General features: G+C 36.6%; 1 protein-coding gene across 5 annotated transcripts in view; it reads left to right on the top strand.

Moving 5' to 3' along the window:
- Positions 1 to 25077, top strand: part of LOC145988842 (protein no-on-transient A-like) — a 78440-nt gene that overhangs the window by 42612 nt on the left and 10751 nt on the right. For 3 of the 5 annotated variants that reach the window (XM_083124075.1, XM_083124074.1, XM_083124073.1), the window contains exon 11: positions 2542 to 3162. The exons of the other annotated variants lie outside the window; for them this stretch is intronic. In XM_083124075.1, coding sequence (XP_082980201.1) covers positions 2542 to 2751 — 210 coding nt within the window. In that variant the 3' untranslated portion in view covers positions 2752 to 3162. Of the gene's footprint in view, positions 1 to 2541; positions 3163 to 25077 lie in introns of those variants that run through there. 5 annotated transcript variants of the gene reach the window in all.

Here is a 25077-nt window from a genome sequence, read left to right as displayed (position 1 = left end):
GTTAGTGAATTGGGGCCAAGAAATGCCAAGTTGATCTAATATCACAAAACATATGATTGTACTACATTTTGCACAATTGGCAAAATATTGATTAGCTTTTTCGGTATGCAACCTTTTTTGCAGTTGATTGGAAAGTTGAATACACATTAGGAACTATTTAGCTCTCATGAACGATGGCAGTGATTTTTTCTTTGCAGATGCTGCTTCTTATTTCCACAATAATTAGTATAGTTGTATCTAACAACAGCCACAAATCTCTATACAATGTGGATTATTTCCACATTCAAAAAATGAAGAAATGGTTCTAAACATAAATTGTTTGTATTGAAATTCTAGCATTGCGATATCTCTGCCATTCTTGCTAGAAAGTGATTTCCAGTAAGATTTTTGGAATGTGTAAACAAGAAATTACGTAACTCTTATTGTATATACTATAAATGCACTGGGCAAAACTGTTTTGTTCAAAAGTGAAATTGACTCAAAGAAGAGATTGAATTTGAACTGCATTTATGTGTTTTGGCCTGCATTTATGTGTTTTGGCAAGTGCCAAAAATGATGAAATTCCAAAATGTAAAACAAGTTACCTGCAGTTGCTGCATGCTTGCGTTAGGCAGCGTGATTTTTCTCTTGTGTAGTTTTTCTTCGTACTATATTTGAACAGTTACTAAGGTATTTAATGAGAGATGTTGTGCTAGAACCCAAATAATTTTTCAAGTGTTTTCATTTTACACAGGATAATTTGACTATCTCAGACGCTCAACTAGTCTTCTAATTGGTTGGTTTTCACAGTGCCTCTAATAATTCTATAGATTGCATTGGAGTATGCATGCTAGGTTGACCTGTTCATCTATAGTTGGATTCAGCTTTCAGAGAGTAAAATTCTTTACACTTGGCCTAGTAACTCTGCAGGTTTCTATAATGTTTCACAGTTTGCATGTGTTAATGTACGGTTGACATGTGTGAGATCCTAGTGAGTTTGTTCTCCATATCTGAGGACATATTTGTAAATGCAAAGACATTTCTGTGTGAAGTTGGTTGTTTAATGTCAAAATTGTTTCCCATTACTACACACAAGGCTGTTACTTGAATTTCATCACATTACAACTGCACCTTCATTTCTGCAAATTGTACTACTTTTAATTTGTGTAAATTTTACAAAATTAACACACAGTCCTCATTAGAAAAGTTTCCTATTTGGAATCCATATTCTTGGAAGTCCTGTTGTATTCTTTATTCAGTTTTCGTGATGCAAAAGTACTGGATAATTTTGCTTGATATTGGCTAATACAGGTGAATTTGTGATTGTGGGTGAAGTGATATTTTTATAACCTTCAGTTGAAGATCCAGGAGATGGATGTACATTGATGGTACTCAAAGTAACTTTATACGAACTGTGTTATCTGAACCAATTGCAGCTTATTTGAAAAGTTTACATCAGAATGCTAATTAGTTACCAGCGTGTGTGCTTTGGAGACTTTTTCTTGTATATTTTTGGAAGTATTCAGTATTGACTTAATGCATTGGATTTTGCTTCAGTACACCCAATACAGTATAATGTCGTATTCCAATCAGAATCCAACTAAATTTACAAAGTGAATGAAGTCTTTTTATATGCCTTGATTTTTCACTTCATCCATCATTTGCTAATACTCTTCTCTATTTTTATGTATTTTTACTATCTTGTTTTGATGACAAAAGTTGAATGTACTATATATTAGTTTAACACCATTACTTAGAGAAGCACTACATATTTCTTGGCCTTCTCATGAACCAGTATTGTTCGTTTTTTAATCTTTGCTTCATTTCAAGAATTACCAGCTACAGGCTATTGAATGACGTTACTCGTTGCCTGTGTATGCATTTGTGCATATGCACGGAAATGGCAGATCGATAGAATTACGGTTACCTTAATTGATGCTTGAGGCTGTCTAGGAAATCTTTACAGAATATATGGAGAAAAATTACTGGAGAATTATTGTCAAAGAAGTTATCAGTTGTACTATCTTTCTGCAATATGTGAAAGCAAGACTCAAAGTAAGACACTAAGGATGGCAACTATAAAAATCCATATTAACAGGATATAACGTTAGAACTTCACACTTTGTATTGAAGGGGTGAAATGAAAAACCTAAATGTTTCATCATTTGTTTTGTGATGGTTAAGCTATTTGGTAAGTTCTTGGCCTTACTGACTGAAATAGTAAGATTAAACTTGTGCCTCGTGTAAAAATTAAACTTGACATTAAGGTGTTAGCGATTAATGTTTGGAATCACTGTATTTTGAGCATCAAGTTTAACTTTACAATTTCATGTTCGACTTGTCATGAATCCAATCAAATTTTGATCTAAAATATTTTGATCCTGACTTAGCTTTGGGCCCGTAGGGTGAATTAACAAAGAATGTTTTCCCCTTTTTTCTTTCTATGTTTTTTTGATGCTGCTGGATTCTTCGTGCACATGCATCATCACTGTGATCCATGGTGAAATCATCAAATACTTATAAATGACTTTTAACACGAACTATTGCTTTAATGCCGTGAAGGATCCCAAGTCCTTTATGGATGCTTATGATCGTGGACAAGGTCGTTATGAGCAGGGAGCCGGTTTGGGAGGCAGAGGTGACATGAGGGGTGTAGGAATTGAAGATATGGCTGAATCAGGCGGCCCACGAGGGGGTGGGGGTCCTCGTAGCAGATGGGGACAGAGCGAGCGCAGAGGTGATGATTATCCATCGAAGAGGAGGAGATATTAGAAGTGAATGGAAGCCACCTACAAACAAATCCTTGAAGTTTATATACATGAAACAGCAAATTTACATTGCTAATGCTACCATTAAATGGCACATTGATGTTTTGACACCTTCAAGTAGTTTTTTTTTTCTCGTTTTTGTGAAGCTGAAACAAGTATCCTAGACAAGAACATTGTGCATCACATTCAGAATTTTTAGGCACTTTTTGTTAATTTCAGCTGTTTACGAACTTGAACATCCCATTAAGTGTTAGTTGTGCTGCTGTTAGTTAACGACAGTATTTCTATACTGTAAAAGTTTTACTGAATTGTGAAATTGCATGGACATTCGTGGTGGTATTAGATATTTCTCATTAATCACATACATATTCCATTGTATTCCAAATATTAAATTTTAATAAATGTCGTAAATATACTGTTGATTTTTAACTTACCATAAATTTAAAAAAATAAAGTTTCCTCGCTTTATATTTCTGCTGCATTTATATAATATATGCAATCATGCAGAAATAGAAAATAGCCTTTGGAATGTGCAACCAGCCATTGGAGTGTCAGCTTCATGCACATATAAATTACATTGAAATATATATATACACTGCTATGGTAGGTTTTTGTTTGGCTTCTGAACTTTTCCACAAAAGTTGTCCTAGGAATGAGATGATTGTTAAGTGTTCTTTTAGAAGTTGGAAAATTGAATTGAGTATACACATCTTAACCATGGATTTTTTCCCCATTCAACTTGTTCCACAAGTTAGTTGGCTTCATTATTTTTGAAGCTATTTTGTTCGCCTTTTGCCTTTTTCCGTTGTCCCAGGAGTCAAGCAAGAACACATCATGGGAGGTATGTATTTTAGTGTTGAATGACAACATAGGTAATAGTTTGTGCATCATGATTAACCCAAGAGGTAGAAAAGTGATGCAAAGTAGAAGTGTGTTCAGAAACTCAGAATTTAATATACCTTCATTGGATCATACTGTCATAGATTGCAATAAGTCTTTCCGTGGGAACGATTCTGGTAACTTGAATCATATACATACACCTTGGGAGATAAGAAGGCAAGTTAGCCTTTTGAAATTTTAGAACAAGTGCGCTGTTGCCAAAATAAGACTAAGTTCAGACTTTTTTACTTAGGTGTATGTGGTTGCTTTTAACAAAACATTATAGCATAATTGATTCTGAACAAAACAAGGTACCAATCGTAACTATAGCATTATATTATGTAGAAAAGTACATAATCTCAAAATTTTGACACTGGAAAGGTCTGTGTTGAGGCTAATACTGTGGAAAACAGCCTGGACCCCGTAAGGGTTAAGGTTTATGGATCATTTGAAGTTTTATTTGATTGCTAGAATATCCATAGCATCAGATTTTTGTATCTGTATTGGTAAAAAAAAAATGCCTTTGTCCAATCATATCCATAGTGAAGTCATATCCAGAGTTTCTGTACAATCCACAAAACTACCAAACCCATGTAGTAGCTTTTACACTGTTCTTGAACGATCAGAACTTAAGCTTTCCAACTTGCTGGGCATAAATGACAGTGACATTGATCCTTGCATTCAGTTTTTCAAATTTTGTGGCATGCTTACATATGCTGCTTGCATCATTGATTAATACCTTTGCATCAGAAATTCATCTTCTAGCAGCCCAGTGAGTGACGAATGAAGGACTGTCACAAGGATTGTTCAACCCATTTTAGATGATTGAAGATTCCTATTGTGGATGCAGAAACAGTGGGGCAAGCAATGAAGATTTATCACACAACTAGCACTTATAGTTTGTCTGACGAGGTTGAGGCTCGAAAGCCCATGTTACATTGAAAATTTGTCCCAGTATCTAGTGGTAACCCATGAATTGGCCCAGTTCAGGTCCAGAAGATTGCAGACTCACCAGATGCTGGAAAATCTCATAGATCAACATCATCCAACTGTCATACATGAGAAACTATTTTCCCATGACTGGCATGCAGGACAAGTGGTTGGACCCTGACCAACTGAACAGAATCAATAGTGAAGACCGGACATTTTCAACATAGGATCATGTTTATTGTTGGGTGGAGCCATGGTGGTCTTATGCACTTTAGATGTGGTTGTACTTATGCAGCTGTAAAAAATATATGAAGGACCAAACATACCTGGCATTGATGATCGGAAAAGTAGTGCTGCAGCATCAGGACAATTTACCAGGTCACACTATGGGTGATGGAAGGAATAGAGATCTTATGCACCCCACATACTTTCCAGACCAAGTTCCTTTCATCAAACTTTTGTTGGTCAGCGTATATCTATTTACTCTTTGAGCAAGACCTGGAGTTCATTCTTTGAACTGGCATACCCAGTGAATCAATAATTTGGCTGAAGACTATATATTAGAACCATAACACACAATGTATGGATTGATTATATTTCGATGAGGAAAGTGGTTTTTTTTTTCTTGTATAGATGTGAATGAAATTTCGTACTAAAATCAGACATTACTTATTGACTCACCCTATTCCTAAACGATTATTTGGTAATTTGTGAATGATTTATATTATCTACGTACTCCAAATTCATGTTCTCAGCATGCTTAATAAGATGTAATTTCCTCAGACTGGTGTAAGGCAATTCTGCATTAACTGAGCCTTGTGTACCTGCTTCAGTGTTAACCAAGTGTACTTACTTGTGGCTCCATGCATTAGTGTGCAGAATGTTTTTTTTTCCCCCTTTCAGAAGAGTAATTGCCTTGTAATCAGAGGATTGCGTGGGTTATTCTGGTGGAGGCATATTGCCACTTTAAACTGTAGGGATGGTCCCAATTAGCCTATCTGAGCACTGTCCCGAGTCAAATTCCAACCTGTGTGTTCAGCTCGTGAATAATTACTTATTTCTGCTACTTGAACACTACAGTGGTTGTGGAAATTTTGCACCATTTTCTAGTTTCATATAGGCAGTCACTTTTATTTAAACTAATTATTTTTTGATTGCAAATTACTGTTCTGATGTTACTTATGTGTCTCATTTAAAAATGTAGTAATATGTGCACTTTTCAGTTTAAAATATACTTCCATTGTTCTCAGCATTCCACAACTTGTGGACAGATTGCTGAACCATATCTTCACAATTGCTTATTTTCGAATAGTGTTTAGTTAGGTAGAAATATCTATTAGATTTTGCAGCAATATCTAAGGGACAAAATTGCCGGGGAAGGGGCTGGTTATTGGAAGCAATTTAATTTAGTAGAAATTGGCAGTTTTTATTAGGGCTGAGCTGATGCTGATGTATCGCAAAATATCATGCACCACTTTCGTGAAGTCTAATTATCCTGGATATTATGCAAAATTCGAAGTTTCTTTTTATTTTGCACCAGTTTTGCATGAAAATTAATTTTATAATAACATGTAATTTAACATTCTGATGTAATTCTGGAATATTTTAAAGCATTGATCTTGGTAACTTGGTGCATATACAGAAGGTTGATCCGTCTATATGTGTGTCCAATTTTAAACCTTCACCCCCTACTCACAGAATCGACCAATTTGAATGATTGAAACAGCAGGAGAAAGCCAAAGGCCTCTAGTATCGTGCCAAGTTCACGTGTGTGGTGTGAGCATCAAGGCTCCCAAGGTGAACCGGTTTTGGGAAGGCTACATCGTAGCACTTTTCCATGCCAAGTTTTCAGTGACAGATTCAAAAACATTGCAGGGAAAATGGATGTGCATTGGGGTTAACGACCATCAAGAACATAATCTACATAAACACCACGATGTTCCAGCACTTCGTTCACCCACAAAGGGGAGTAGAAAGTGATTCCACCTGTAGCTCGGAAGTTGCACCGAATGGCCCTACAGGAAAACCCTTCTACGCAACGTGTGATAGCAAGACGAATGCACGTGGCACAGTCAACTGTGAACTGCAACCTACGTGACAAATTAAAGCTCCGGATGGTGTTTAAAAGTCGTGGACACTTCCTCACTACGGCCCATCGGAGGGAGAGAAAGACTCACTGCAGGCGCCTCTACGAACGCCATCTATCTGGGGGAAAGTGGAAGTTTGTTGCCACATTCGATGAAGCATGGATTTAGCTATCCGATTGTGGAAAATTCGAGCCGAAACGTACGCCCCACGAGATGTAAAAACCCATCCTGACTTCATCAGTCAGTGCAAAGCAAGTTGCGGGATACTGCTATGAAGGCAAGTTAACGATTCGGCATGTGCCTAAAAACTGCAAACTCAACTCTGCATTTTATCAGCAACATATCCTCATACCAATTTATACAGACGATCTGCCCCATTTGTATGGAAATGCAAAAAATCAGGTCCGTGTGCATATGGGTAAGGCCTCATCACATACATCTCGTTCTACAGATTTCTGCAACAAATGGCGGCAGACACCAGCATCCAGGCTATTCCCTTCCATGACATCCACTGAAGTCACCTGGTGCCAGTCCCATGGATTTTTGCAGGTTTGGCCTATTGCCAGGACCCAAGGTGCTCACATCGAGGGCAATTGTGTTTTTTCCTAAAGTAGGTGAGACGTCAAAATCAGACACATATAGACGGATCAACCTTCTGTAATCGGGGAATACTTACACACTAATATTAATCAACATTTTGAACAACTTTTAACTATTAACAATTTTGCAGCATCTGTATCAGTTCAAAGTGGTATCTGCTCAGATTTTATACCTTTCAACACAAGCATGAGACCATATCTAAAATAAAATATTCTTAATTGTGTGCATTTGTCAGAATTACTAGATTGGCAGTTTTATTTTGTTTGGTACCCAATTGTTTTGCAACAGAGTACAAAAGAGTATGGATTCACAGCCTTTCCTCATTGACATACAATTGATCTTGGTTTATCGAAAAATATAAAAAATTGTTGCTGTCCTGTCTCTCCATTCGGGAATCACTATTGTTGAGCATTCATTTCAGTGGTTCATGTTCACTATATAAGTGGCAATTGTAGGTAACTTTAATTCTGCGAAAATATGCTATGTACAAATAAATAGGCAGAGTTGATTTGGTGTATGCCTAAATATTTGATAAATTTATCAGGTTGAAAATTCTCTAATGTACAGTGTGTCGGAGAAAAAATATACCAATAAAGGATTGAAATAACTCTACAACCGTTGACAGAAATGTCAAATAACGTTTATTTGGAAGAGAAAATCATGGAATTTTTTTAAGAACAAGAAAAAAATTTCACCTTAGTAGATCTGAATGTGTTCTCCTTTGGTGGCGCGACAAACATCAAGGTGGTACTCAACCTCCATACAAGTGTTCTTCAACATTTGATGAGTGATGGAGCCGCGTGCATCGATAATTTTTTCACTGAGATCATTGAGGTCTTGCACAGGTGTTTGGTAAACCATAGTTTTCACACATAACCCCAAAGGAAAAAGTCCAAAGGAGTCAAGTCTGGTGACCGTGGTGGCCATTTAATGGGTCCACCCCTCCCAATCAAATTACCAGCGAAATTGTTAAGGAAGTTAGTAACACAACAGGCATAATGTGGGTGGGGGGGGCATCCTGCTGAAACATGTACCCATGAGGTATAAGAGGTACAGCATACTGTTGCAACATTTGCAGGTAACGTATGGTGAAAAAAATTTGCACAAAAAGAAAACGCTGTGGTCAAGGGCAAAAACGCACAGATGTATTTTGTCTGCTGGTTGGTATACAAGGGTGGTATCTGAACATCAATGAACAAACACATTCACACCGAGTCTGCTGGCCTTGCGACAATTTTGGGCCACTTTCTGCATAGATGGAGCAAATGTTGATGGATCAACATCGCGCAAGCATATGCGGATCCGTTGGATGAGGGTTGCAACGGTTCGTGGTTGATAATTATTGGCATACACCATCTGCTTTAAATTTGCCCAGAAATCTTCAATGGGCCGCAGTTGGGGAACATTAGGGGGATTCTGTTCTTTGGATATGTAAGGGATACCTAAGTGCTCCATGGCCGCAAGACTTTGTGCAGCGTAATGGCAGCTGGCTAAATCTGGCCAAAAAACAACATTGTCCGCATGATGGTATTCATTGATAAACTGCTTCACTTTAGGCAAACAGAACTTTACATACCGGTCGGCGTTGAGTGCAAGGCCAGCCTTGAAAAACTGAGGTTTCGACAGTCCTTTCTCACTCATGGCAAGCCATAGCAACACCTTCTGTGGGAATTTGGTTTTGGCAGCAAAATGCACTGGATCGTGCACGGCAGCAGTTCCAGGATCATAGTAGGTTTTCGGCTGCCACTGATTGCCATCTAGGGTGAAATAAGTCTCATCGTCCATGATATAAATCACGGCATTTGTTGCAGTGAACGTTTTTGTCACAAGGGTTCGTAAACGCTGTTTCTGGACAACAACTTGTTGATCCGTCACTTTTGGCATAGTTTTTCATTTATATCTCCGTATCCCCATCTCCTGTAATGCTTTCTTCACTGTGTTTTTATCACACTGAAACCTCCTACCAAGCTCACGGTAGGATTTTGCCACCTTACCTGCAGTAATACGGTTGTTGCAACACTCTGGGTTCATTTAACTTCGACTTCCGTCCACTGCCCGGCTTTCTTTCCACATTGATTCCCTTCTCCAATTGTGACACAATATTATAAACCGTACGACGGGAAAATCCTACACGTTGAAAATGTTTCACAAGCTCGGACTTTCGAACATCACGATTCTCTGTCCAATATTGCACGATCATTTTCAGACGGTCGTCTTCTTTCAGTTCCATACTGACTATTTTTTACACCAACCTTCTGTTGCTCTTCACACTACATAACTGGTAGACGTACAATCCAACATAGCTCAAATGGTGTGTCAGTGTTCAATATTGCCAGTTCCGCAGGGTTTCAAACTTTGTGCAAATTTTTTTCACCATACGTTAACTTGCACCTGTAACTGTAGCTTCCTCAAAGAAAAAGGGTCCAATTACGGAATCTTGTGTGAAACCACACCACACATTCTACTTGGGGTTGTCGCATTCATGTTCAACAACTGCTCACCCCATATTCTACAGTTATGCCTACGCACTTTTCCGGAAATATGGAAGGTAGCCTCATCTGAAAATGTTACACGTGTCAGGAATTCATTGTCATCAATGCGTGATAGCACTTGACTAGCATAATCAAACCTAGCAGTGTTATCACTGCACTTTAGTTTCTGAACAAGCTGTAACTTGTAGGCTCTAAGCCTTAACTTTTTATGTATGATATCAGTATACAGTAGAACGTGGAATTTGAAGTTGAGAACTAGCATGTCTCACAGATTTACACGGGCTTCTCTGGAAAGCTTCCTGAACCGCAACCACTTTATCCTCGCTCACACACTTCTGACCACTGCCTTTCTTCCTCAACAAAGACCCTGTTTCCAGCAATTGTTTATGCCATTTAACAATGGTGCTTCCTGTCCATATTGTTGCTGGAATCTTCTTTGTACCGTTACAGGAGACTTCAATTCTGCAAACCAAAAGCAGCACTCTAACTTTCTGACGAACAGTAAACGGCGCCATTGTACAGACTACTCAGGAACAAAGCCACGCATGCGCTTAATTATGTTACGATCTTTTCCTTTCTGGTGGTAAAAAAAATTCCTTTCTTCCCTCTTCCAAATAAACGTTATTTGACATTTCTATTGTTAACGATTGTTGAGTTATTTAAATTCTTTATTGGTATATTTTTTCTCGGACACACTGTATTGCATATTTGTCGTTAATGTAGTTGGTAATAGTGTGTTCTTTCTCATTTGGAAAAATAGGTTTGGGAGGCTTGTGCCTTCTAAGTGCCTGAATCTTGCATTTTGGTAATAAAGGAAAGCAAGACAACGGGCATCCCATCTCTTTTAATGTGCAAGGTGAACCCACTTTAATTTAGGCTGATCTGTCCAGTTAACAGTCCTTTGGATTTATGCACTGAATGCATAATTATGCAGTCCACTTGGGACAGAACTGTTGGAATACAATGTCGTACATTAATTCTGGTGTCCATTTTACCTCCTGCTGGTAGTGTGTTGAAAATGTTAATGAAGTAAACTTCGGGTGGTGTTGCTATTATTTATAGTAGGGTGCCCAGACTATGCCAGGCCAGTAACTGATTGTGAAGTTGGGCACAACCTATATTACTAAAGATACGCCGCCAGATGAAGTTAAAAGTTTGTACAAGTACTAAGGCAGGTCACATAAGTAGCCATTGTTGGCCATAGTTTTAGGTGACCCTGTTAAAGAATTATATTCTCAATCAACAAGGCTTTTCTGGAATAAGCCTTGGTGCAGTAGGAAATGAGTGCTTGTCAAATACATTATTCAAAACTGTAGTATTTTGAACTTGTATTACTAGTACAGGAATAAGCCAGGAGGAACTAGAAGTGTGGAAGAGATACTAAAAAATATCAACTGAGAGGCTAAAAAACTAAAATTAAAAATTGAGGATAATTTTATGAAGTTTCACTGTACATAATTGAGAAATTGATAAATGTGCAGTGATTTTAATATATGGAAAGGTATTGTACATATATTCTTCATAAGCACGGCACAGAAATTGAATCTTTTCATTACCGACATTTCACACACTATTTGCTCACACCATCAGCAACTAAAGGAATAACGAAAAGGTTCGTGAAATATTGGAAATGGTTTCGATTTTTGTGGTTTATTAAGATTGTTTTTTTTTTCGACACATGGTATTATAGTATTATTATAGCAGTCGCATAGATTCGCATATTGTACCATCTGAGTTAAGCATTTTTTAGAATTATAACAACATTTTATAGTAAGATAGATAGATGGCATGTGCTTTGCTGTTCAATTATTAGGACAAATTATGACAAGAAATTGGAAGCTAGCATATAGGAAGTTGTATTTTTTATTCCCTCCGTTGAACATTTTTTGTACCAGTCTTGATTGTGTTCACAATGTAAATTATTTTATTTTCTACCTACATGTATTGAGTTGTAATTCCTTACATGATCAGTAGAGGTACTTCAGTATGTAGATACACCATCCTTTCCCCCATGCTAGGTTTGACACTCGCTATGGCTTAAAAAAACAGAAGTAGGAACTGAAGATTATGAACTGGCTAGTTCAATTAAATCTTACTGTATTCAGTCATTCATGAAACTTGAAAAATTTGGATTTGTAGAATTCAGTGCCAAGATCTAGCATGGTTGTCTCTATGGTGTGTGTATCAATTTCCCTTGGATATTATCTACATCCATAAAGTAAACAATATGATTCTGTATTTCTATCAGTATTCTATTACCACCTCCTGTTTTTTCATTACCCCCACATAATCCAGGGAGGCAATAGTGTGCCCATATTTAAAATTTCATATTAAAGATTTCAATGCCTTTACTATTGCTAAGCTGCATTACTATTTCTATAATTTCTTCTCTTTAACACGTTCAGTGCTGATGAAAATGTGTACCCACTCCATTTGCTGAAATTCTTTGCACAACAATATTTTTCAATTATTTTTTTTTTATTTTTGGGACTATAGACCAGGGTTGTTAAAGGTCCAGGAATTTTAAATAAATTGAATTCCGGCCCAGAAGAGAAAATCAGCAAGCGTAAATGGGGTCTGGATCGTAAATAACCTTTTTATCAATTCGGTCCAGGAACCTTTATTCCAGGATCAATTTAAATACTGTCCAGTAACATTTTTCCTGAATGAATTTAAATACAGTCCAGGAACATTTTTTCTGGATGAATTTAAATTCGGTCCAGGAACCTTTATTCCAGGATCAATTTAAATTTGGTCCAGGAACCTTTTTTTCCAAATCAGTTTAAATAGGGTCCAAGTTCCATATTGAAATGAAACAATTCGCAACTTGGATCGAATACGAACCTGACAATAAACAGTTATCCACTTGAGATGAAAGACTAATCCAGGTGTTGGCTGTCTCGAGAATCTAAGGTACAAGGTAGAAATATGGGCGAACTCAAACGCTGCAGTCACGTTACCACTCTCCATATAGCCCCATTCTCTCGCGGGCATTCCCTTACTTGGTTGTATCAGCACTGCCGTTCCCTGTTACCTCATCGACGGCTCCTATTGGCTGTGGTTCCTGAATGTGATGCCGGAGCAACAAGTGATGGGTTTGTTTGAACTCGGTGTGACTCCACGGCTGCACTAATATATTCCATTGCATTATGTACAGTAACTCTTTGACAAGGGAGTTTTTGAACCTGACCCATGAGAGAACAACAGCGCTTTGATTTATTCCCTGTGCTACGTTTTCTATAACCGCAGTGTGACGTTCCAATGTAAAACATACTCGCGGACATTTTTAGAAGGCAACTTTTAATCGGTTAACCCTGGTCCAGGAATTGTAAATAAATTCAATCCTGGACTGGAAGAGAGAATCAGCAAACGTAAATGAGAACTAGACAGTGTATAACCTTTTCATATTTAAATCATTTCAATTCGGTCCAGGAACCTTTTTTATGGAAGAATTTCAATTCGGTCCAGGAACCTTTTTTCAATATGCAACTTGGACCAAATTTAAATTGTGCCAGAAAAAAGGTTCCGGTCCTGCAACCCCTGGACCTCCAACAACCCTGTTATAGACACCATAAAATATAAAATTTATTTTCTAAGCACTAACATTAACGGACATAGTGAATGCCGCCTATTGGCATCGTTAGCAGACACATCAAAATTTCCCATATCACTTTGAGAGAAATGTTATTTATTATCATATATTTTTCTATCTACTTTCAGGGATAGAAATTATGCATATTTACAACATAACATTTTTATTAAAGCTACAGTAAGTTTTATCTCTCTTATTGAAGACTGAAGCTACAGCACTTACAAAGAGATAAAAGAGAAACAAAGCAGCTTCCACCACAAGTCCTGTTAGGACTTATTACTGCCCAATTCTCCTTTCAAAGGAAGCCAACACTGCATGTATCGTTGCCCATTTTGATGGGAGTTCAAGTTTGCAGAAAGGGGCAACATTGATCTTCCTAAGCTGCTAGATATATATAGTACTTTTTGTTTGTAGGGGTTGGGTGCCATTGAAACAGTTACTTTGGCACAGACAGGCAAACAAGAGTCCAAAATTTTTTTTACGTTGAATAGAGGCAAAATGTAGATTTTTCTTAGTTCCAGATAAGTCACCATTACAGGGAAAGAAATAATTTAAATTTGTGAATAACATTCAAACTTTTACATTTTTTCTCTTTATTTATTGTCCAAATTTAGTTTATTCCTGTTTTTATTTGTAATTGGCAATGTCATGTAAATAAATTGGAAGCATTTTCACTTATTTTTTTAGAGTAGTTGTAGGCTTTCAGTTTTTGCCTACTCTTTTCAGTATTTTAGGTTAAATGTACTTACGTGCTGAAAATATCAGTGGAAAATGTGTAATGCTATTGTGCCTGTATGGCAAATGGTATAACTGTACCTGCTTCAACACAGAAGCCTGGTTTTTTTTTACTTGTTTTTGCACATTCACTACCATCTTCTTTGTATGTGAAATTAAAGTTTGCAGGTCGTAAGCTTTGGATGAAATTTTGCATGATGGTTCGATCATGTCTATGGCTTGCCTTTCATTCTGTAACCATCCTAGAAGCACTACCAACAGTACCTTCCATGTTGCATATGTACTCTATTTTGAGCCATGCAGAGGCCATTGACCCAGTTGAGAAGGGTGTGGCAAGCTCTGGCAATAGTGGTAGCTGGTCTGAGGAAGTGGTCAGTTTTTACAGACACCCACAATGTCTGCGCCTTTGGCGGAGGCAGGTACAGTTATGCCCTATAAAAGTATTGGGGGTGGGGTTAGGATTTAATAATTTTGTAAATTCTGTTGCAGCAAGTGGTAAAAAAGAAAATAAAAGTAATGGCTAAAAAATGTCATTGAACATAAGATGGGGGGGAGTCAATCCAGATTACGACATAATTCAAACCTAGAAAGCATTTTCTTTTCAGCATCGGTAATGAAGATTTGATGTTACACTGCTACTATATGTGACAGTTTAATATTGCATTGATAGGAATTTATTTGCTGCCAATAACTCAATGCGCTGAACTATCTGCAGTAATTCTGATGTACAGGGTGATTATAAAGTTTTGATCCAATTCTGTGAAAAACAGATATTAAAATCAAACCAATAATGAGAATTGAAAACCTAACACTTAGTAACACACAATCTATCAAAACTTCTACAGATAATGTAAACCCAACCTCAGAGTAACACATAATCCATCAGTTTGCACTGAGCCTTATTCCAAATGACCACAATGCTAGATTAGTTGTTCCGTGCAGCGGTGGGTCGCTGGGAGTTGTGTGGATGTGCAGGGTGATCATTTGGAATAAGGCTCAGTGCAACCTGTTATGGATTGTGTTACTCTGAGGTTGGGTTTACATTATCTGTAGAAGTTTTCATAGATTATGTGTTACTAAGTGTAAGGTTTTCCATTCTCATTATTGGTTTGATTCTAATATCTGTTTTTCACAGAAATTGATTGAAACTTTATAATCACCCTGTATTGTTAAGATTGTTGCAGAGCAGCAAGGAAGACTTAATCAGATGAAAAGTTCTATGAAGTAACCTTACTGCACAACGTTGATACTAAAACTAGTTATGGTGTCAGTGGAGGAAGAGTAAATATGATGTCACCATTGAAACTGGGATCACAGAGTGGCAGGTGGTTGATTTGTGGCACTGCAAAATCCAAAGCCATTGATATGACATTACCAGGGGGGAATTTGTATCATAATTTTGTCAAGGGGGAGGGCCATGTTTGGACATTATGACTACGTGGTGTCTGTTATAAAACAAATCTCCCAGTTTGTTTCGAGACTTGTGGTCTCAGTAGCTTGGATGATCCTAGCTCTTTGCTTATTTGGGGGAGAACAGGAAGGTGTAAACTGGATAACAGCTCACTGGATTTTCTTGGTTTGGATAATGTCATGTCCCCAAACCATTGTGCAATGACACACTTATATTGTTATAATTGCAAGCATTTAATGCTTCGTGTATGCCACGAAAATTTTATTGCATCCATTTTTCTCAAAAGGGGAAGAGGTGCTACGTTACATGAAAGTAGAGCTTTGAGTAGATATTGGTAATTACTACTTAAAACTTCTTAATGGACATACAAATGGAAGATGGAACATTAACAAAAAGTTGCTGATTGAAGTAAAATGAATGTATCATATAAATAATGTACTATTTCTGGAATACCCATAATTACTATCACATTGCTAAAAGTTATATTGGAAAGCAAGGCAAAGTTGGCATTATTTGGTATTTGTCTTAATTCCTGTTATGTTAATAATTGCAGAGTTCAAGATTGAGAATGATGGTCCCTGGAAATAGTTGTTTTCTCCTTAAGTATTGACCGTCCAATATTTGATACAAGCTAACTTTTGTAGTATTTCCAAATTAAGAAAATTTGATAGGGTGGGTATTTCAAAATGTCAGTATTACAGCATTAATACATCTGTGCTGAAATTGTTTCAATTTCCTCATGTGGTCAGTACAATGATCACAGATTCTCACCCTCATGCATCTTCGATCAATTGTTCCAAATGTTTAAAAAATATATCATGCGAAACCCTTGGAGGCCTGCCAAACACCTTTTTATTGAGTGACATACAGTTTGAATGTTCATTATAGCTTTGTTCTCGCGATTGACTTAAAATACTTACAAGAAACTTGTAATTACTCATTTTCCACAACTTAATTGTTCACCCATTCTTCACATTATGTGGTTCAAAATTCCCATGCAGTTACAACTTTTTAGTTAAATTGCATACTGGATTATACATACTATATGAGTATGATCAGCATGGACCACATCACAACTTTATTTGTTCAAAATGCAGATGTGATACATTTTTACTCGTGATTGTTAGTTCTTCGGGATTACAGTAATTAAGAATAGATCAGACTTCAAAATGAACATCTTCAAATCTATTATTAAACCATGTTCATGAGTAAATTTCCCAGGTCATTGAGAATGAAAGTAGCCAGTTGCTACTAGTGAAACGATGTGTGGCTGAAAAGTAACATTAAGGAATTAAATTTAACACAGTTCAATGAAAATTTTCACCTTCACAATGTAACTACATAATATTTTTTTTACTCCCCCCTTCCCTGCCATGACATAATAATCATCATAATTCATGGCCTTCTTTACTGAGTATTGAGGGCTAATCCTTGTAATCAGGATGTACCTAGATTCATCACTTTCATTTGATTACATGTTGCACATCACATTATACTCCGAAGTTTAATTTCAACCCCAGTGCATCAGTTAGTATTGAATATGAAGGAAAAATCTAGTAATCCAAATTAAATTTGGTAACGTTGGAAAGTGAAATATTTCTAGTTTCTAACCTCCAGCTGATTATTATAATACATGGCAATCATTCTTGACAAAAAATTCTACAGTGACTGAAAGTGAAATATTCCTTATTTTTAACCTCCAGCTGGTTAATAATACACAGCAATCATTCTTGAAACAAGTTTCTACATTGATTGCTAAGTAAAGAATTTTGACGAAGTTCATAAGAATCAGAAGTAGGTAAGTAAAGGTTTTTTTTTTCTGGTTTTTTTTCTCCCCAGATACATGAGGGATTGTTATTTCAAGTTCAACTTTCCTTTTTCTAACAAAATTTATTTCATGATTTGTAATTGTTTCATTCCCCCACAGTTGTTCAAAATCTGTCTCTCTAAATAAAATTTTAAGCCTCTGGCTGGTATTTAATATCTAAGGCTTTGTAAACTGTGGGTGTGTATTCTTTACATTATCCTTTTTGGCCATATCAGATTAGTAGGTTTGTAAAATCATGATTCTGGGGAGAATACATCTTAGTTTTGTGGAATTTGTAGATTCTATCAATTTAAAAGTAATTATTTCATTTATTTTTAATCATATTGAATATATACACAACAAATAATTGTAACCTTGGGAGGGAGATAGTTGAAAATGTCCAAAATCTTCAAACTAAAATTGATTTGAAAGAATTTTGCTGCTCTTTTCTAAATTGCAATATCCTCAGAAGAGGGGGTGCATGTTTTCAATAACAAAGTGCTGTCAGAAGTATCACCAACTTGTAAGGATATGTTGATAAACTGTACGAAATTGTCAACTGACAATGTGTTTGTTACTACTATCCATGACAAAAATATTTATGTGCTTGTAAAATTGTACTCGGTGGGAGAAAAGAAGTCAAATATATCTCGTTGGAAAGCCAGCTGTCTGTTCTCTATTCAAACAAAAATGTTCATAAGTGTTTGTTTTTTTCGTGTGTTTTTATGTAAGTCGAATTCAATTGTGTGTAGCTTCTTGTAAACCAGTCCTAAAAATGACATTTCTTGTGATTGAAGCTGGTTTATGTGGAAATATCTCAGCCATATATAATGTAGCTATCATTTGTGGAACAGCCACAATTAATGTTTAATAAGTGTTGCAATCTCGGTAACGGTTAGCCCAATGGCGATGCAAAGCATATCCAAATGATGAGCATTGAATGAATAAAAATCAAATTTCCATTCCTTGTCTTTTCATATTCTGTGAATTGAGAACGACCGACAGAATTGTTTTTCTTGGCAACCAGCTCGCACATTTCCCTTCTTGTTGCTACAACGAAGTGCGCTTTGTTGCCACACGCCGCTGGCAGCCCTTTAAACTCTTGTGTTCAGCCAGCAGCTTTGACACGGAAAGTAAACCGAAAGTTTTGGTTACAAAGCGAATTGTTGTGCACAGGGAACTATTGTTCAGATACTGTAATTGACGAATGCAAATTTTATTTTATCACTCTTGTGTTCCTACCATAAATTATTGCCTGAACTCTCACACATACATAGGATCCCTTACATGCACTAGGGCCTCTCGATGGTGCTGTGGTACCGTCGTCGCATTGTAATCCAGTGGAAGGACATAGTGGTTCGGATTCCACTTTAAACTGTAGGTCCAGTCCCTATTAGCCTTACTGTGCACAAAGTGAACTTAAAAAAACCCCAACTCAAACCAAACCTTACATGCACGTTTTCTTTCCTGTTTTCCTTTATGAAGTTGCTATACATCACAGGGACGTTATTTTTTTTACATATACAGAGGAGACTGCGAAGCCAGAAGTCTTGAGATTGGCTGCATCTCGCCATACGTCATCCGTGCATTTTCCATATTAGGAGTAGTCAATAATAATTTATATCTGTGGTCATACTTGAGATACACACGTTAAACTTCTGGATTTGGATCAAATGTGTCATATGAACGGCATTTTTACAATTTCATTGAATTTGCAATGATGCATTTCAAGATTGCAAGTTTGCCTAAAATTTTGATTTTTGAAGAATCTAGTGAAGATCTTCATTTGACTTTTTCCACAGAGGTGCCAAAATAATCAATCTTCAAGTACAAAAAATCTCAATTTTATATCAATAGTTGATTATGAAATGTTCCCCGTTCTTGCAAAATGGAAGAAAAACTATACTTTTTAGTAAATTCTTCATTATAATAAGAAAATGCAATGAATAATTTTCAGATGACTCATTAATAAATACACTTGAAGCTTTCCAATTAGGTATATTTGACTTTTTCCCACCTACGGAATACAATTTTACAAGCACGTAAACGGAGGGCTCAATATTTTTATCACTGATAGTAGCGTTCCTCACGTTTTTCTTTTGGCCCTCTTGACTGAAGTGTTTTATCTGCTAAGTGTGAGAGAACATGTTCAGTTTTCCCTGGTTACTGGTTACAGTTTGCCACTATGAGTAATGTGAATTAGATTACATGTTCATCTGATAAATAAAAGATTTTCGTGAAAAACTATGTTTTTTTCAGTAGTAGTGAGCTAAGGTTTTATTCAAAGTAATTTAAAGAAATTCAAGTGAAAACTGCAGATTTAACCAATATTTGAGCCTGCATGTTGTATGAGGTGTGACAGTTGAATTCCGGGACTTGCCCTGTGATAGTATAATTTGCTTACCTGTGCACTGCGAGACCGTGGTGTAAACTGTCCCCTTGATTTTTTTTTTGTGGAATACCTTGATGCACTGTCGCTTTTGCATTGGACATCAGCAAGTCTTTCTCCCTTTGTTCCTTCAGGGCATTTTTTTATTTTTATTTTGGAGTCATGTAAATACAGTGAGAGATCAATTTTTGTGATGGGTTTCTTAGCAATAGCTCACAAACTCTTTAGCACATTCTGCAGGGATATTGTCAGGGTGGAGAATCAACTTGTCAGGCCAAAGTTTAGGTTATTTCCTTTGAACAGATTCCTGTAACCTTATGAGAACTTCCAAATATCACTTTTTGTTCTTATGCATTGAATTCATAGTAAACTGTCCACTTGTGATCAGAGAAACGCATAAACATGGCGTTAATTGCGAGTGAGGCGTGCATGCTTTATTCACCTAAGATGAAATTTGTTTTTCCACTGCATGCTCATTTTGTTTCCAGGTTGTATTGAAAACTCCATTGATTGTGTAAATGATCAAATTAAAGTGTTAAGCTGATGTTGTTACTGGTCATTTGTCAGGATTATAGGCACATTTTTCCCCTGCCAGCATTGTACCAGAGATATGTACTACTTCCTCTGTTGCTTAGGAATGAATGATTCATATTTATCTGAGTCTTGTGTAAAAGCAAGTTGGGAATTGTCACACCTTGTATATCGTGTCATTACTTTGTCTGAACATTTACCATTTATGAATTTCAGATTTGCCAAAATAAATCTTAGATACAGTACATAGGATTGATGCTTAGGATACTATTGATTGGTTGATTGATTTTGATTTTGTTGCACAAAAAACTAAATGCATGCAAACACATTCAGATAGTAAAAAAAATTTAATTTAGAAAATATGCATCTTGAAAAACTAAACATAACCGTGTATATTATATCTGATGTAAACTGGAAGCTTTGGTACAAGTAATCAAATCGTAATTTTTTTGTAGGCTGTTCTTGGAAATTGTTGCATTCCAGCAAACTGGCAAGGGAGGGTGGGTTTTGTAGTAATATTTTTTTACCTGTTCTTTTGTGTTGTCCTAACACACAACCTCTCTGACAGGAGACGAATGTGAAATAATAGAAGACCTAGAATAGAATGGAAACAATACCTCCAAGATGGTTATTAAGGAGGGAAGACCATATTGGAAGTTAAAAAAAAATATTAGGAGATGGCTGAAGCATCCTTATGCCTAACAGCATAAATAGGAAGAAAAATATTTTTGTGCTTATTGTTAGTTATTTTGTTAAAAGATCATTGTGAGGAAGTGTATGAAATATTTAGAAATTGATCACAGGAGGCGTTATAAGTTACGTTCCCTAATTTAACACCGTAGAGAGATGCAGACGTGCACCTCATTCTTGCTTGATATAAGCAAACTCTCTCTCCCTTCCTCTTTCCATTTTTTAAAGAGAGTGATTGTTTCTTGCCTGCTAAAGGATCTCTGAAACTAACCTAAGATTGGGAAGGGAAGGAGAGATAGAAGTAAGCCAGGAGATGTGAATTTATTACATATACAAGTACAGTTTGCTGATGTAGTTAATTTGTATTTCAGAATTTCAGGTCCTAGTGAACTATCTTCGACTTCTTGTCCAGGAGTTCTCAAGATTTCATTCATACTTTCATATTCAATGAAGATACAAAAGAAGATACAAATATTTGAAAGTGATTTTGCTTCATTGTTGATCAGAATTAGAGGGGGCTTTGGTTGCTTATTAAAAGAGGAAAGCTTCCTGTGAAGTAGACCCTTATTAGGTTTTACCTTCATGTAAAGTTTGACTTGAGGGATGTAACCACTTGTTTATAGAGTAGGGTTGAGCTGATGTTTAAGGGGTGGTGGTAGTTTATATAGAACTAGGACAAGACTGCACTAGGGAGAAAGTAGTAATTGGAAGAAGTTTCAGAATAACTGCTTTGGGTTGATAATTGGTAGAAGCACTTACTGGTTCAGTTCCCAATTTAAACTGTAGGTCCGGTGCTGATTAGCCTGTTTGTGCATAAAGTGAACTTAAAAAATGGAGCAACACTGCTGCAATATTTTTACCCACAAAATGGATAAATAAATGCAATTTCTAACTATAATTAAAAATATATATTCAGAATTATTCTTTTTATCTGAAATCACTATGAAATGCATCTCTGCAACAAATATTAAGTTCACCATTATTTTGACATATAATTTTTAGAGGGATTATCGATTTAAGATTTTAATTTGAAGTTATAACAATATAATTTTTACTTTGCTAAAGTTTCAGAAGAAAAGCTTCTAAAATAAATACTGACATTAATGTAGGAGGCAGTTTTCAAAAAATGGCAGTTATTGGTAATGAGAAGGCATGGACTGGGATAGAAAACTGATATAAACAGCATCCTCAATGTAACCTGAGAAAATATCAAAGTGAATTGTGTAAAGAATGATGTCTCATGGAGACAATGTATGTACACTTATTTTACAACCCCCCCTCATATATACATCTTTCCAATACAATTCCATTAACAACTTGGAAGACGCCAGGGGTCGTGGGTTTGAATCCTGGCTTGGGCGTGGATATTTGTGAGTGCCCATTCATCAATTTCATCATATCATCACTCATTCCCATCATCTCAAATTAGCCAAAAGTGGCACAAGAAGCGAAGCAAAATAAATCCATTAACTTCTCCAGGTTGCCTCTTGACCCATTACAGTAGAAGTCACTCTTCCGGACTTCGCTTGAAGAGCACACTATTTACCATAGTGCTAACCCACCCCCGCAGTTTATCACACAGAGGTGATAAATGCTGCTCACTCGCTGTGTATCTCTATGCATCCATCTGGTTCTATGCAACTCAACTCAGTCCATCAGGCCCTGTGTCTGAGTGAGTGTAACAAGTTGGAACCCGGTATTTTTACCTCTGGCCTGCCTCCAACCACCGGACCGACGGCCCTATTGTTACCTTTAAAACAGAAAATCCATTGAGGAAAAACAACAGTTGACTTCCCCGGCTACCACAGAAAGCAACCTAGGCAAGAGCATTTACAAACATTCAAACTTTTACATACACATTTCCATTTTCCAGGTGTGTGCTTTAAAACCACACAGCAATGGTCAGGGATTGGAGGGGCAGCATAGGAGATTAGTCTGTTTCTGTGTTTGATCCACCCCTGCAGCAGGGTGTTCCAAGAAATTCCACGAGAAAATTGGGGTGAGGACCCCATCCAAATGCATAATGTAGGTACTCCCATCCTCATTTTGCTGTGGGATGAGCCATTCGGTTAAGACATCAAGAATGTTGTACAGTCTCTGTTGGTTGGCCAAAAGGGGAGGGGGTCTTAAACCTTTTCCTCTGACAACACACAAAACATGACTGGGGAAGTAGGTTGATTTTCAACAATCGCATGTGGATTTTCAATGCCTCATTGTGCATGTTTACTTTTCCAGAATGTTGAGTTAACCAACAAAGTTATCTCTCCCACTAATCAGTCTCTCAATGTTTATGCAGAATAAATGTTCTGAGCAAGGTCATTGTTTTTGAGAGCTTGAAACGGGGTTATGCAGTATGGTTTGAAGTGGTTTTCTTAAAATATGCCACACTGTGTTTGTGGGATACCCAGATGCCTTGAAGCTTTAAACAGATTTTTTCAAGCCCTACACACCCAATTCTCTTATCCATTCCATGCTTTCCTCTGAAAGTCAGCCACTGCTTTTACCCTTGCACAGGCATCATTATTTGCAGAACTTGATATACCTTGCCATAGGCAGTTGTCTCGAGGTGCCTCCTTATGATACTTCGCCCAAAAGAACCTTCTTGCTACCAGCAGCTACATGTTAAAATGAGAGAGACACAAAAAAACCTTTTATCATTTTCTCAATAAATTGCAGGGTAACCTTAGTTTTTTTAATAATACAGTATCAGTGATAACTCCATCAAATCCCCACAATCATTTTTGAAAGCAGTGTGTGGAATGTTAAACAATGCTACCTGTTTGGTGGCTTTAGTTTCATAATGTTTACAAAGCTACTTAAAGAAAATAATTTGGGAAGCCACATTATTTGATTATACTTGAATTAATGTTAAATGTACTGTGCTGCTGCGTGTAGTTTTTCTCAAGGTTTCCTAATCAGAAATATGCAAAACAACATGCAATACTTTTTTCTTTTTCATATCATGTGCATTTAATGTTCAAATATTCTCTTTCAGGTGTGTGTGTGTGACACATTTTATTGAGCACTGTCTCATTTTGTGAGACAATGCAGTCGAAAGTTGAAAATGTTCTGAGTATGGGTGGTTTTTGGTGTAAAGCTTGAAATAAATAGTAAGATTTGAGCAAATCATGACAACTAATGGTGATGAAGTTGCACTTGCATCATTGAAATATTTGCTTATTCACCAGGTTTTTTTTTTTTTTGTAAAGAATTGCTTGAAATTGAATTCTGATCCCTAATTTACAACCAAGTACAACTAACACCAGGAATTTTCATGGGATACTAGATTTTTAGACATGAACTACTACTACTTTTTTTTTTTTTTTTTTTTTTTTTACTTGGTTAAGGGCTGGAAAACGTGAAAAATTGTATTGCTCACTAAATTTTTACCACCAGGAATCAAATATGATAAACTCTTGTCGGACACATTCATGTAAGGAACATATTTGGGGGTCTTCTATTATTAATGTTTAATATCTCAAACATACAAACTTCATTATAGTCTTTTTGATTAATGTGTCATTGACAAAGTAAATAAATTCATAACAAATGACACTATTACAGTGTTGTAATGTTTAGAACGTGTGTGGAGGTCTTACTGTGCATTAAATTGTCTCAAAATAAAATTAGGAACTTTTGTGTACTTCTGAACTTCTAAATCTAGAAATGTACAGGGTGATGCTGAATCAAGTGGTATTTTCAAAAGACCATAAGTGCATAAAGTAGGGGAAATTACTTAATACCACTCTCGGTAGATTTAATACAAAATAAATAGGTAAAATAGTATTAAAACTTTTCCAACTTACGTGAGTATGTGTTAATCCGGACGACGTTTCGGAGGTAAATACTTCCTCCTCCTTCAGGTCTTAACTAGATATCTAGACACTGGACATGGTGTCACGTAAAAAGTGTTAAATGGGGATATGGTTCAAGGTATCTGTAAAAAAAAAAAAAAAAAAAAAAAACTTAAAAATCCTACTTATTAAAATCTTGAAAATCCCTATCCAGGCATTCTAAAAAAATACTATATTCAAAAGTAAAAGACTAAAAACTAGGTGCTCACATGGCAGCAGAGGAACTCCCATCCAGCAGTAAGGTGAAGCGTGTGGGTAATGGTCTACATGCGCAGAGTTGGAGATTACTTCCTCCCCCACGGGACTGATGCCCCTGAACCGCAAGGTCACCAA

The sequence above is a fragment of the Lepisma saccharinum genome, chromosome 6 (assembly GCF_977018435.1).
Source record: "Lepisma saccharinum chromosome 6, izLepSacc3.1, whole genome shotgun sequence".
NCBI lineage: Eukaryota > Metazoa > Arthropoda > Insecta > Zygentoma > Lepismatidae > Lepisma > Lepisma saccharinum.
This window is presented reverse-complemented; position numbering and strand designations above follow the sequence as displayed.